This window comes from Condylura cristata, unplaced genomic scaffold, assembly GCF_000260355.1.
Source record: "Condylura cristata isolate star-nosed mole 26May11 unplaced genomic scaffold, ConCri1.0 scaffold00001, whole genome shotgun sequence".
Taxonomy (NCBI): Eukaryota; Metazoa; Chordata; class Mammalia; order Eulipotyphla; family Talpidae; genus Condylura; species Condylura cristata.
The window spans coordinates 46,982,333-46,996,565 of NW_004567102.1; the positions used below are offsets into that span (position 1 = coordinate 46,982,333).

Sequence of the window (14,233 nt, forward strand, 5' to 3'; positions counted from 1 at the left end):
GAGACAGGATTTTTACTTAGGAAAAACATAGACATAGTGAGACAACTAACCAGTTTACCTAATAATTTGATTAAAGTTAAAAATACAAAACTTTGAAATACATAGACATGGAATGTTAAATGATTCAGTAACTAGTAGAAATTGATTAGTTCTAGACAAGGTCAATTTCACGGTGCAAAGTTCAATAGAACACAGTTTTAACATAAAATGAAGAGAGAGAGAACCAAGTAGGAAAGCCTATAGTTTAGCACTGAGATGAAGATGCAGTGGAAATCATTGGGATGAAATGAAGAATCCATAAAGCAAAACTTGATATGACTTAAACATAGTTTGTATTTAAAGGAAGACATTAAAAGAAGATAAAAATAAGTATCACTTTAGAATGGAGGAATTGAGAAGGAGCAGTAGCATGGTAGAAGTTCATTGGTTCAAAATAATTTATACTGTCATAAAAACTATGTCTATATTCCCCAGTAGTCCATTAGCTGTGGTATAGTTTGCTTCTTGAATTTGGATTCAAATTCAAGTTTTAAGTATGAGATGACGGTGTGCTGCATAAGTAGAAATTTACCAAAATGGGTGATTCTAATTCCCATGAGAATTTATAGCTGTAAATTGAGGAGCTTTGAAATTACAGCAGGGAGAGTTAAATTCAGGTGTCTTAGGTCATTAAAATGGGGGGAGGACCTAGAAGTTAAGAGTTAGCCTGTAGGCATACCCTGTAAATGTGGCAGACAACAGTGATGCAAGGATGCAAGCTACATAAATTAAAACAGATATATTAAGGAACTGACATTCAGTAATAATTTTACTAGAAGCTGCAGAATTGCCAAAAGATAATTTTGAGGAAAAAGACAATGGATTTAAAAGTAAGATTTTACAGAGGTGATAGCATAGATGTGTAGGCAAAAATTATAAAAGAGTAAAGTAGGAACATCAGACTAATTCAAATATTAATGTATTTTAAATGCCTGCTAGGATTCTTATAGCTAGAAGTTTTAGGAAATACAAGACAAGTCAGAAACTGTATTTGTTTAAAATATAATAGATAAAGAATAATATGTGCACTAATTTGTATTATAGAAACCAGGCAATGATAAGTATGACTTGAGGCTTTTAATGTTATAGCTATAAAGAAAAATGAAATATCTGAATCCTTCAAGAACTAGTTAAACTTCTATAAGAAAAATCACCAGAAATATAGTGCCTTGAATCAGAAAACATTTATTTCTTTTACTTCACAGTTCAGTGGAAAGCAATTCAAAGCTGGTGAAGCAGCTCTTCCTTCCTTAACATGGAGCTTTTAATACATCTTTCATTAGCGTTTTTCAAAAGAAGGAAAAAAGAAAAGTGTTCAGGGCAAATATCCTTAAGGATAATTTTCAGAAATTGTACCATCACTTCCACTCACATTCTGGTGGCTCATTTTTTATATATATATTTTTTCTAACATAAAAAAACAGGAAACTTTAGCTAGGAAACAATGTTTATAGTAGAAGTCATATAGCACAATTAATGCTTGAGAGATAGGCATCAGTCCTGATCATAGATATTTTCCACGAAAGGATATGGATATGGAAGATTGTAACTAATTGGTGATATTGGGTTAAAATTGATGGGTGGACTCAAGATTTTAGTATTTGGAGTAGAGACTAAGGAATTATAAGATGAAGAACAACATGAGCAAATAGAAAAGAGTGAATATAAGACTATTTTTTGAAAACAGTGGTGGATCCTAACTCTGGAAAGGTACTTAGGAAAACAATGTGGGAGATCTTGAATTTTGTGCTTAACTGTCTGACTATTAAATCTGTAGTCTGTGGACATGATTAAAACTCATTTTTAGTAGAGCTGTGGCACTCTGGGAATTAGTCTCCATGAAGATAATGAGAAGCAGTACATATAGCTTATAAATTTGGAATAAAAAATGTCAAGTTCATTTAGGAGATCACAGTTGTAGGAAGTGATGTTCTGAATTATCATTCATTAACACTAATGGAAATAAACAGGATGCTAGAGAGAAAGGAAAGAAAGAAACATTCTGGAGGTCTACTTATAGAACTGGAAAATTGGTGGTCAGGGTTGTGGTACAAAAGAATGAATGCAACTGAAGGCTACTCCAAGGGACTAAAACCTATGACATGAGTATTGCAATTATTAATTTATGAATTCTGGCAGGTAATGTTATTGACAGACAGAAAATGCAATAAAAGAAAGAGATTAAGAGGAAATATTATGATTCATATAAAATGTAATACTATTGAATGATCTACTGTGAGACTATTGGTAATTCACTTTTGGTCAAGAGAGTGGTAGGGATTAAATGTGTAGATGTAAGGTAACTGAATATTTTTTATGTGCTTTAAAAATATGGAGTCCAGTAGAATTTTGTAAAGTATGATTGAAAGAACTGGAAACTAGAAATGTGTGTGTGTTTGTGTGTGTGTGTGTACACAAGGTATGTGGGAAATGGAATTAAACACAGAAATGAGAAGTGATTTTGCTTAGAAAGAAATAGAAAATGGGACTAGAATCAGAGCTGTGTTGACTTGAAGGTGAAGGAGATAAAACAGACTGGAAGAAATGAAAATCCAGTGAATGTGTGGTAGATGGGTCTTTGGGGTGTGTTGTTGGTTGGGTGTAGGAATTTGAAGGAAAAGTATGATTTATTAATACTTTGTCAACATTAGAATTGTAACATCAAGGGGAGATAGAGGGAAAGCTTCCCTAGTATAACCATGAAAAGTAAATTGCAAACTCAAGTTAGACAGTTTATCTGTTAGTTAAACTTGCATATTTTAGAGGTTTGTCTATAAGGTATCTTGAATATAAAGGGAAAGGGGAGGAAAGTGGAGTATGTGAAACATGTATATAATTTGAATTTATTCATTAGTTTACCATACCATTTTTCTTATTTTTAAAGTTTAGAAACAACTTAACTGAAGTAATACTAATCTCTTTGACACCAGTGCCACTATTTTCAGATTTATTTATCTGCATAGATGTTCTTCTACCCTTTCTATCTTCCTTCCCCTTCCCTTCTCAAAATTATACATATATGTGATTTGGAAAGGGGGAATTGAGCTTTGCATATTTACAGTTCTACTTTCCTGGTCCCCTACCACCACATGTCTCTCTATCTGGACCCTCTTCAGGTGTGTCAAGGTTCATCTCAAGGTATTTCTGTGTAGAACTAGTGATCTTACTTAGTCAATTATACATTCTCACTATCTGTATTATGTTTCTAGGATTTGTCATTATATGAAAACTAAGTTCAGCTCTGACAAGCCAACATTGTGCTTATAGCTAATATATTTTTATGAGCAGGAAAAGAATGATTTAATTATAAAAAAAATGCCTATAGAGCCACAGACACAGTCATATTTGTTTAGTAGTATTAATATTGTTGGGTCAAACTATTGAGAAATTACTGCCTGACAGTGCTACATTAATACATATGATCCTTACATCTTTTGAGTTAGATCTTACTACTGTTGCTCTTTTCCAGGGAACAGCAAGAAGAGGCTATGTAATTATCCATGAATAGAACAGGGAGGTCTGACTATAGATCTCATGAACTAACTGCTTGAGAACATTGCCCCTAATGAGGAATGAATTGTTTGAACAGTTCATTAAAATTCATTAAACTCTTCTGTAAAAATTGATGGCCAACATTCTGGTACTCAGAAATACTTTTTGAAGGTCTATATAAACTGTTTTCACTAAGGTAAAATAATCAAGAAATTTAAATAAAAATAAAGTGTCTGCAACCAAAGCCAGTTCTATTTCAGCCAAACAACAAATCAGATGAGAATGTTTAATTACTATCCAATCAACCTTTCTGTTCAGTGTGTCAGTTTAACTTAGAAAACCAAACAAAACATTTCTTTTGTTTGTCAAGGATAGGCTATTAAAATAGGGTTGTTCTAAAATTGCATTAGAAAGATGAAAATGGTTTGTTTGATCTTCTGAATTTTAATATGTCAGGAAGATTACTGTGAAGAAAATTGGGTTCTCTGAAGTGACAGATACATTATTCAAATAACTTTGATTGAATGTAAGATTTTTTTAATGTGTTCATAAAGGGCACATGTACTAATTTGGTTTATAAAAGAGTGGCTTTAAATTTTAAATATTAAGGAAAATATTTTCTCCACTTAATAATTAAAGTAAGCATTGTTAATTATGGTGGTGATATTTTTGGGTAATACCTTTAACTGATAAATATATCTGGACTATAATTAGAATAAAATAATTATGTATTCAGTTGACAATTTAAAAATGCACTGGCCTGAATTGTTTAGGCTTGTTTTAATATCTCTAAAATCATCTATAAACAACTTATCTAAAAAATTAATTTTACTTTTCTTTGTCTTATAACAGCAATTCAAATAAACTATAGATTTGAAACCAAATAATAGTTGGAAATGAATCAGCCTCACTATTCTTCTAACAAAGCTTTTTTTACCATGAATATTGGCATACATTTTGAAACCTCTAATGATGTCAGAGGCATGAGTTAGAATGCAATTCATTCTGATTTGCTTTTTTTCCTTTATGTTGAGCTTGTAACATATAAATGTGTAAAATCCATAATACTGTTTTCTTAGATGCATACTTATTCACTGATTATTTTAATATTTGTCAATTGGATAGTTTCTATTATAAGTCATTCTTAAGCTGATTTTGTATTGTTTTTCTGTCTAACAATTTTCCCATTTAAAAAATGTTTATTTCACATATTTTTTCTCCTTCCATGACTTTCTATTATTTAGATTTTTTTCCTTAATCCTATAATGAAAAATAGTTCTTGGTTTACAGGTATAAAAATTTTCTTCCATAGCAAAGAAAATGTCATTTATCATGGTAGTATGGAGATTAACTGATAAAGACAGGGATTTGGAAAGCCTAGCATTTACTATCACACATATGAAATTGTACTATAAAAATGTTTATTTCTGCTTTCTATTTAATCTCACCTGTCTTTCTGTTTCTTTTGCAGCAAAAATACCGGATAGAATTTCTTCTCACTGCCATTTAAATATATTCTTTTCTTTTGTCAATTACCACAGGTTTAGTCCCTATGAGTGGTATAATCCACACCCTTGCAACCCTGACTCAGACGTGGTGGAAAACAATTTTACCTTGCTTAATAGTTTCTGGTTTGGAGTTGGAGCTCTCATGCAGCAAGGTATACGATTCAGCCTGCTCTTTCCCTTGGGCACCATGTCCCACTCTTTGCTGGGGTGACAGCTCTTGCTGGCACAAGTCGCTTGCATGGGAGCCTCTGTGCATGTAACCATAATCCAGCTTCTCCATCCACTTATTGCATTTAGGCGCTCTCAAATCCCATCCAAGAGAGATTCTGAGAAAATAATTAGCTTTCGCAAATGCACATACAATATTCTCATCTTTTTTTTTATTAACCCACAGTAGGCACATTACTTCATAGATAACCAAGCTAACCTGATCCATTAGCTAGAAGTTGCATTTTAAGTACTACTAAGATTACATCTCCTTGAGACAAGAATACAGTAATGATCCTGTTTCCTGTTTCATTTTGATGTAAAAAAAATCTTTCATATCAATTCCTGATAATTAGATGCATTTGTATTGCATGATTAGTAAATTTACTGCATATTATTTGCAAACTTAAACTATTTAACCATTTAGAGTTACCTTTTTGAGTAAAATATTAGCTGCATCTGATAGCATATAAGATTATAAACTACTGCTTGCTCAGAAGTGCATGAAAAAATATTCTCATAATTACTTAAAATTTATATTAATGTTAAAAGTAAAGGTTATATTTTTTAGAGTATTACATAATACATGCCATATGTCTTAGTCATTTATATATAACTATGAATTCATTATTTTAGTCCCAGTTATCCCAAGATGAATTTATTTTTGCTACATGGTTTCTTCTATTAATCTTTAAATATTTATATAGAGTGCAGTAAATTAATATTTTAGAGTAACTGCTATTCAAAAACATTCATTAGTTTAGATTAGAAACTGTTTCATGAATTGAAAATGGCTTATTTTTCATTTAATTACAAAATTATTTTGTAATTTGACTAATTATAAATTACTTATAATCCTTTTACATTGTATACATGAAATATTTTTGTAGTATTATTCTATCTCAAGATGTGTTGTATGTCAGATATTATACTAAATATATGATTTATAAACAAATCAGTAAATGGAGTCCATCTTTATTACATCCCATTTTATTCAAATCCTGTTAAAGACTGAGTAATTTATAGGCACTGTCTCCTTGATGAGATTCAAAAATCATTAAAGTTGTAATTTAAAATTAGCAAGTAAAGCAAAATGCCTAAAATTTAAACAACTGACAATAAAAGTATTAAGGTTAAAGCATATTTCTTTGTAAGTATTACCAAATATCTTACAAAGTTTATCTTAAATTTTTGTGGTGTATTCATTATCTACTTTGAAAAATCCATCTAGTAATTGGATTTATATATGAAGAAGAATTTATTATTTAAAGCTTTATAAAAATGTGATTCACTTTACATGTTTAATATTATGTATAAACTCATTAAATCATTATTACTCTTGGACTTATAAACAACTTCCTAAAATGAGAATAGTAAGTGTCAAAAGAAAAAAAAAAAAGCTTTACTACATGTTATGAGCAAAGCCTTTTGTAAGTGGAAATAAATTTTTCTTTTTGTATAAATAAGAGTATCCAGATACATAGTTTTATAGCTATTTAAACCTAAAACTTGAAAAGCATACTCATACATGAACTAATATTAAGTTTCTGTCTCTTTCAACATAAAATTAATATCCAGTAGTTATATTTTCCCATTTCTGTAGTTGGGGTCCAAGATTATTTTTGGCTTTAAGCTTAAACTATATTTAGAATGTATTGTTCAAATTCTTCCAAAATTTTAGAAATGAATAAAGGTCTTTCATATGTGACAAACATCTCCTACAGGTGGATTTGATAATACAGCTCATCTAGGCAAACTGCTAGTCAATGCTAATAATTAACATAAATGGTTTGGAGAAAATAAAGTTCCAACTATAATAAAGATAATTTTCCTTATGATTTTTGCTGCACTTGGAAAATAAGATATTTTCATTTACATTTCCTAAAATATTTGATAGTTACTAAGAATTTATATATAAGGTGAACTTAATATGTAAAATCTAGCGATTAGAATGACTATATCTGATATCTGTAAAAAGGACGACAGGTAATACAAGCAATGAAAATTTCAAATATACATTTGCTTTGCCACATAACTACTTCACTGCTGGTGGATACATGAAAGAGGAACCCATTCAATTCTGACTGATGCCCAGGTCCCCAGGAATTAGTGGGATATAGTGCTGGACATGACGTTACCTTGAGTACATGACAGTCAGCCCCTAACCAGGCTCTGATTCACAGCCTAGGAGGTACTCACTTTCAGTCCTTGGGTAAGATATGAACTTGTGGTAATTGGGCCATTTTTGTCAAATGTCTCCACTGTTCTTTTCTTTCCCAGTCTTGTTGATTTTATTGGTTGTTGTTGTCTAAAAAGCAAAAACAAAACAAAACAAAACAAAACAAACCCACACAATATAGAGTGGGCAGCCAAAGCTGCTGATCATCCTGGAATATTTTAGTGTTTCAGTGTCCAAGTGTGTGTCTGACAGGGCCTAGGAGCAACTACATCAGAAAGGTACTTTTCTGTTTTCTTCCTTACAGAGTGGTAGGCAGAGTCTGGAGCTGGAGTTGGCTGTCATGTCCAAGTCTGTCTGCTTTTTAAATTCTGTTTGTTTATTTGTTTGAAATCGCAAGGGTAAGATGAACTGCAGTGTAAGATGGGCTGGCATGATAGAGTCTAATAATGATATAATCTTGTTCACTGTATACATGAATAATTTTTACTTTTATTCCACCTTGATATATGTTGTGTGCCATTTATTAAAGATATGACTAAGGCAATTCAGAAAATGGAGTCCATCTTTGCTTCATTCCATTTTACTCCAATTCTATTAAAATTGAGTAATTTGTAGCCAATAAGTTCTCAATCACAGATTCAAAGTTATTAAAAGTGAACAATAATATAATATGCATATAGTATAGTTTTCTTATAAAAGACAAATGCTTGTATACCTTTTCAAATTTAATACTATAAATAATGTATATAATGTAAATGTTGTAAAGCCCTAAGAAAAAATTTAAATTAAATTTTTATTTTAAAATCTAAATTAATTAAAAAATAATAATCAAAAGCAAAATATAATTTGTGCATCACATTTTCTTTTTAATACCATGACCAGGCAACTCCAGCCATATATTTGTAAATTACATATGTGCAAAAACAAATTTGTGACACTTCATTCTTATTCTGGTTTCCCTTACTGAGGCTAACCATAGTGATGGGAGAGATTTGCTTATACATATGGAAATAAAGTATACTATTTTTTAAAATATAAAAACTGTACCAAAACCCTTGTATCAAGGTATTTGGGCCATTGTAATTATTTTTATACAGCATTACTTATATTAAATAACAAGAGACAAAATTTTTGTGCTTCATGCATGTGAACAATGGAAGGTTACATAAAGTTTGTAAAATGATATATCTGAACATATAGTCAGTTCTTTAAAGTGCATATAACTAACAACAACAAAACTAGATCTGTGGATGATAAACTAGAAAATTTGCCCTGCTTGTAATGCTGTTTTTCATAAAAAAATTTCCACTCATTACTATTTCAACTGTTAGTTTGCACCATGTCAGATAGAACTCGAGTCTCCTGTCACTATACTGAAGTACAGCTGTCCTAAGAGACTGTTATCTGAAATTAGCCTCTGTTCTCCCAATGGTTGTTGCTTGCTTACTAAAGCAATATATACATTTATGATTTAAATTTCTATTACACAGTGATTCCATTCTCCCACTGTGACCAAAAGTACCTGACTGCTGATCAAACTCTCTGTATTCGTTTCACCTCTTCTCCCCCCAATCTCTGTTAGGTTCTGAGCTCATGCCCAAAGCGCTGTCCACCAGGATAGTGGGAGGCATTTGGTGGTTTTTCACACTTATCATCATTTCTTCATATACTGCTAACTTAGCCGCCTTTCTGACAGTGGAGCGCATGGAATCCCCTATTGACTCTGCTGATGATTTAGCTAAACAAACCAAGATAGAGTATGGAGCAGTGGAGGATGGTGCAACAATGACTTTTTTTAAGGTAAGTCCTATTGATTACCTAAAATTTATTATTTAAAATCATGCAGTGCAAACAAGTCATTCTCTATTGATGTAAGGACATAGTATAAGCAAGACTGTTAGTTGTACTGAATAATCAACAGCACATACCTTAGAACGTGAAGAAGTAGACAATAGAATGTATAGCCATCAGGGCAAAAACAGTATAATATTTGCAAATGACAATGAGGTTTTACTTTTAATATGCTTAAGTATCATGAAGTATTTTTTCCTAAAAGTATTGGAAAGATCTTCCTAATGGCAACATTCACTCCCAACATGAATTTATCTTTGAATTAAAAAGAAAAGTAATATAATTATTAAAATTTGAATAGTAATTCAGACTACAAAGATTGACTGGTAAGAAAAGAATGGCTATGTATAAGAATATTTCTCAGATGTACATTTCTATTAAAGTAGGGGGAAGTTTCCTTGTTTAGAAACTTACAAAAAAAGAAGGGAAACAAAGGCTAGTAAAAATGAACAGAAACAGCTCTCATTATGTACTGGCATCTATCGACTGTTGTGCTTTACCTAATTCCTGGGTACATTGTTCTCTTCTTCTCTTTTTTTCTCCAGATGATTTTAGGGTCAAAGTAAAACAAATTGGGAGATTTCACTAAAAGGAATCAGTATCACTTAATAAATCAGTAATTTTCTGTACTTTTTTGTTTGTTTTTGTTTTTGTAAGTTGGGCAAGATTTTAAGCATTGGAATTCTCCTCACTGTTCATACAATGTAATTGACAACTCAAATGGGCAGAAGTGGTAGATTTATTTATTTTTAAATAATTCATTCAAGCTACACAATAAATTCTTTCTTTATATATTAATCAAGTGCCTATTGAAATGCCAGAATTGCACTATGTTTTGGGTATCCTGCAACAAATAAAATCTAGTTTACACTTCCAAGGAATTAGCTGAAAACATCCTTGTTGGCTAAACCACTGAGTATAGTACTAGTTTTTATGTGACGACAAAGAGCAATTTTGCCAAATAGGTATTTTCTTCTAAAATTTCTTGGAGAACTAAAACATTTTTTAGAGTACTGAAAAATACCAAATATCCAAAGAATGATAGATTGTTTAGTCAAATATGTATTACTGAAATATCTATTTTCAAAGTAAATTTTTCATATAACTAGATTAAAGATCAGATGCATATTTTGCATTTAACTGGGAAATCATTGTTATTTAATCATATTTATTGCAAATGATCAGTTTCCCCCAAATACTCACAATTAATAAAGACTGTTCCTATTATGAAACTTTTAAAAGAAGAAATCAACTATTGGAAATGCTAAAGACATACTGCTAGAACCCACAGCTTTCCAAGATGAATATGTGAAGCACTTAAATGATTACAGTATCCCAGGGACTTTGAAGTTGTGTTTTAAAAGACCACAGATACAAAATTTAAGACATGATTGGCACAAGAGTAATTATTCTTTCTTCACAAATATTGTATTTCATTTTTACTTTCTAGAGATTCAAATATCTTTTTTTTACAATTACACATTATAAAAAGTTTACCTCAAATTTAATTTATACCAAATTTATTTGATTTTTTCTCATCTTTAAAGACATTTTCTATTTTGTTGGCTTCACTTTTTCCCAATCTCCGTTCTTTCTTTTTAGTTTGGTGCTCTCTGTAGTGTCATTTCTGCCTACCTTCACAACTCCTTTCTACTGACTTGCTTTTATCTTTGTTTTTCTCTCTAAAATACAAAGTGCCCTTGGCATGCAGAGAAAATGAACAACTTTCTGTTACCAACAGCACAAACTTTTTGTAGAATTGAAAACTTCTGCAATAAGTGTACACTGGTCACATTAAAAACTACACAGTAACAATCACTAGGATGATAATTATCTTCTGTTGTAACTTTATCCTATGATAATTTTTATTGTTAAAATTAGAGGGAAATGCTCATATATAAAATAAAACATTCAAGTTATTTTTTGTTAATTTACTTTAATGTAGCCCTAAAATATATTGATTTCAATCTCAATTTTTATTTTGTCAAACTATATACTTACAGTGGTCACAGGTATAAATATACTTTTTTTAATTCCTTAGCAATCTTTACTTAAAGCAAATATATACTCATTCTGAAACCCTACAATGAACAAGGAAATTTTGTTTGTAGTTCATTTACATTTGTCATGATTTTTATTATTATTATTAACAGTAACATATACAAAAGTTTAGGAAGCACCCTTAGGAGAGTATTTTTAAAGGAATTTCCATCTTGTTTTTGCTAATTTAACATGACCCTACTGTTAGGTCATTGTTGTAGAAATCTCAGTTCCAGAGAATTATTTTAAAGATTGGTATAGTTTTGTTACAACAGGTAAGAAGATCAGACTCAAGACATATGATCTTTAAAGAGGTAAGTCCCGTGTTCTGCAAATACATGAATATGATATATCTGTTTTCCAAAAAATTCCTTTTCCAGGGAACGCTCTTGACTTTGTTCATTGAATTCATGGAAGAGTTTTTTTCTTCTCTGTCTCTGTTATACTCCACATATATTAATGGAAGAGTTTTTTCTTCTCTGTCTCTGTTATACTCCACATATATTCTACCCAGAAATAAAAGTAAAGTCATATTTTACTTTACATATGAGTTATTAGTAAAATAATTAAAAAAACTAAGCATATGTTTATTTTTCTGTTATTCTGGGCAAGCAATGGAAACTATATGGCATCACCCATATTGTCCTAATAAAATTTCAATAACAGAATAACTGAGAGCCCAGGAGTCTTACTGAAAAGTAATTAAGGAATAGTCATATCCTGTTTCTCATCAGAATCTGGACCTGAGCACACTAGAAGTGAAATTCACCCCAGGGCTGAACACTATAGAACGTGTTACTAAGCAACAAGAACATCCTTTCTCTCTGAAGTGTAAAGATTAGGAAAATGAATACATATGGATTACATAATCAAAAATAACACAGCAGAGCCTGTAGGTGTTGTGGCCACTTGTAAGAAATTGTATAATTTCAAAATGACTCATGTGTTTCAAAAAGGTTGCTGAATAGCCTTTTTTACTATGCAACCTCTGACTCAAGTGTTCTACTTTCTACAAACTCTCTTTGGATTACCTGAAATCTCTAACTTTTGCCACATGTGTTAATACAGTTTGTCCTTCCAAAACAAGTGGTGTCAAAGGAGCTGTATGTCCCCTTTTATGCTTAAAAACAAAATTCCGCCACATGTTAAAAAGGACATTTTAATGGTTGTATCAGATATCTAATATGATTTGTTTAATTTTTTGAGAACTGAGGGTCTATATTTTACATTAGTTGTTAGCTAGTACTTAGATAAGACGTTACCCCTTGCCAACCTCTGATTCCTTGTCTCTACATTGGAATAACTAATAGGACCACAGTCTCAATATTTTTTATTGTTAAATAAAAACTCAACATGGTATGCCAACCCCTTAGTAAAAGCTTGATAGATGTCATATGTAAATACTATTAGAGTTGTAGCTAATTAAAAAATCAGAATTTAGAATAATTTTAAACAGGGTCAAGAAAATTAGGTTTCTAATGACATATATATATATATAGATTTTAAAAGAGATTACATCAGTATCTAACATAAATTGCTCCATTCTTCTAATTATTGTTATTATAAAGAAGTAATTTGATAAGTGAATCTAAAGAATCTTTGGAGCAGTTTTCAAAAATTCTATGCTATCTATTTTAAAATAAAGATTGAGGCACAATTAATGATTCTTTGGAGGATATATGCCAAATTACAGGTAAAAGAACTTAAAAATATTTCATATAAAAAATGTTCATTCTGAATTTTAACATTTTAAAATTGAATGTCTGCTATATTCTATTTTTGCACAATTTGCCATGCATAGTATGTTTTCAGTCATATGATATGTATGTTCAACTATAAGATATCAAGTTTCTAGTCAGCAAATATTTGGCAATCATCTTTTATGTGTCAGGGATTATATTAAATCTAGACATATCCAACATTACCAAGCATTCCCAGTATCGATCCTTTCTGCCCCCTGTACAAATTTCTGTTTCTGTTCCTATAGCCTGGTTCATACCAGCTTTGTCTCTGTAAAGGATTTTGCAGTACTCATTTAACTCCTTTATCTCAATTTTGGTCTCTCCCTTACTACCAGTGACTTAAAACTTCCCAAAATTACCTACCCCCATTTGTTTTAGAATAAGATCCTAGACCCCCTGTAAGAAGAATAGGTCAGTTTTCCTACTTCCAGACATGCAGAGGCCCAGAGGTTTTTCTATATTTTCAACAGATTGTTTCATTATACCAAAATAGCAATGCTTTTGTCAATACCATTTCCACTACAAATGTGTCCAGTTGAATACATTTATATCTAAATACTATATCCACAATTCTTTTGGCGTAATTATTGCTACTTTTCACTAGAAACTCTAGCAAGAAAATTAGGAGAAGAAAATATACATTTTCTTAACTTTTCTCAGAGGTAAAAAAAAAAAAAAAAGCATCTCAAGGCAACATGTTTAATTTGATCTCTAATTAAGACCTGATACTATGTTGAAACAATTTTGAGAACTTTTTCTGCCTGGAGACACTAAAGATTAGAATCACATTTATTAACCAAACACCCAAATTCTAACTCTTCTCTATTCCTCTAAATTCAATTGCAGACTGGTCAGTTCAGTTAAATGATTTCCTCTTCCTCCTCCTCCAAGTTGTTATTCCTAATACACTCTCTCTTCTCTATACTGGCATGTTGTATGTTAGCTTATGCTTTGAGTATTTTCTCTGAAAGTTTGTTTGGACAAGTCCAAAAGATTATTAGCACACTTTCTGTTTTCAAAATACACTACAAGTCACACATTTAAAATATTTAAATTGTTTTATCTCTTAATTTAATAAATGTCATTATCTTCACATTCCCATAAACTTTACCCTGTTTTCTTTATTGGAACAACTCAGTTTTTTTTTTTTTTTTTTTTTTTTTTTTTTTTTTTTG

General features: G+C 30.9%; 1 protein-coding gene across 2 annotated transcripts in view; it reads left to right on the forward strand.

The window, feature by feature from the left end:
* Positions 1 to 14,233, forward strand: part of GRIK2 (glutamate receptor, ionotropic, kainate 2) — a 567,868-nt gene that overhangs the window by 466,051 nt on the left and 87,584 nt on the right. For both annotated transcript variants that reach the window (XM_004673729.2, XM_012722222.1), the window contains 2 exons: positions 5,073 to 5,191; positions 9,008 to 9,225. In XM_004673729.2, the coding sequence (XP_004673786.1) occupies positions 5,073 to 5,191; positions 9,008 to 9,225 (337 nt within the window). The remainder of the gene's footprint in view (positions 1 to 5,072; positions 5,192 to 9,007; positions 9,226 to 14,233) is intronic.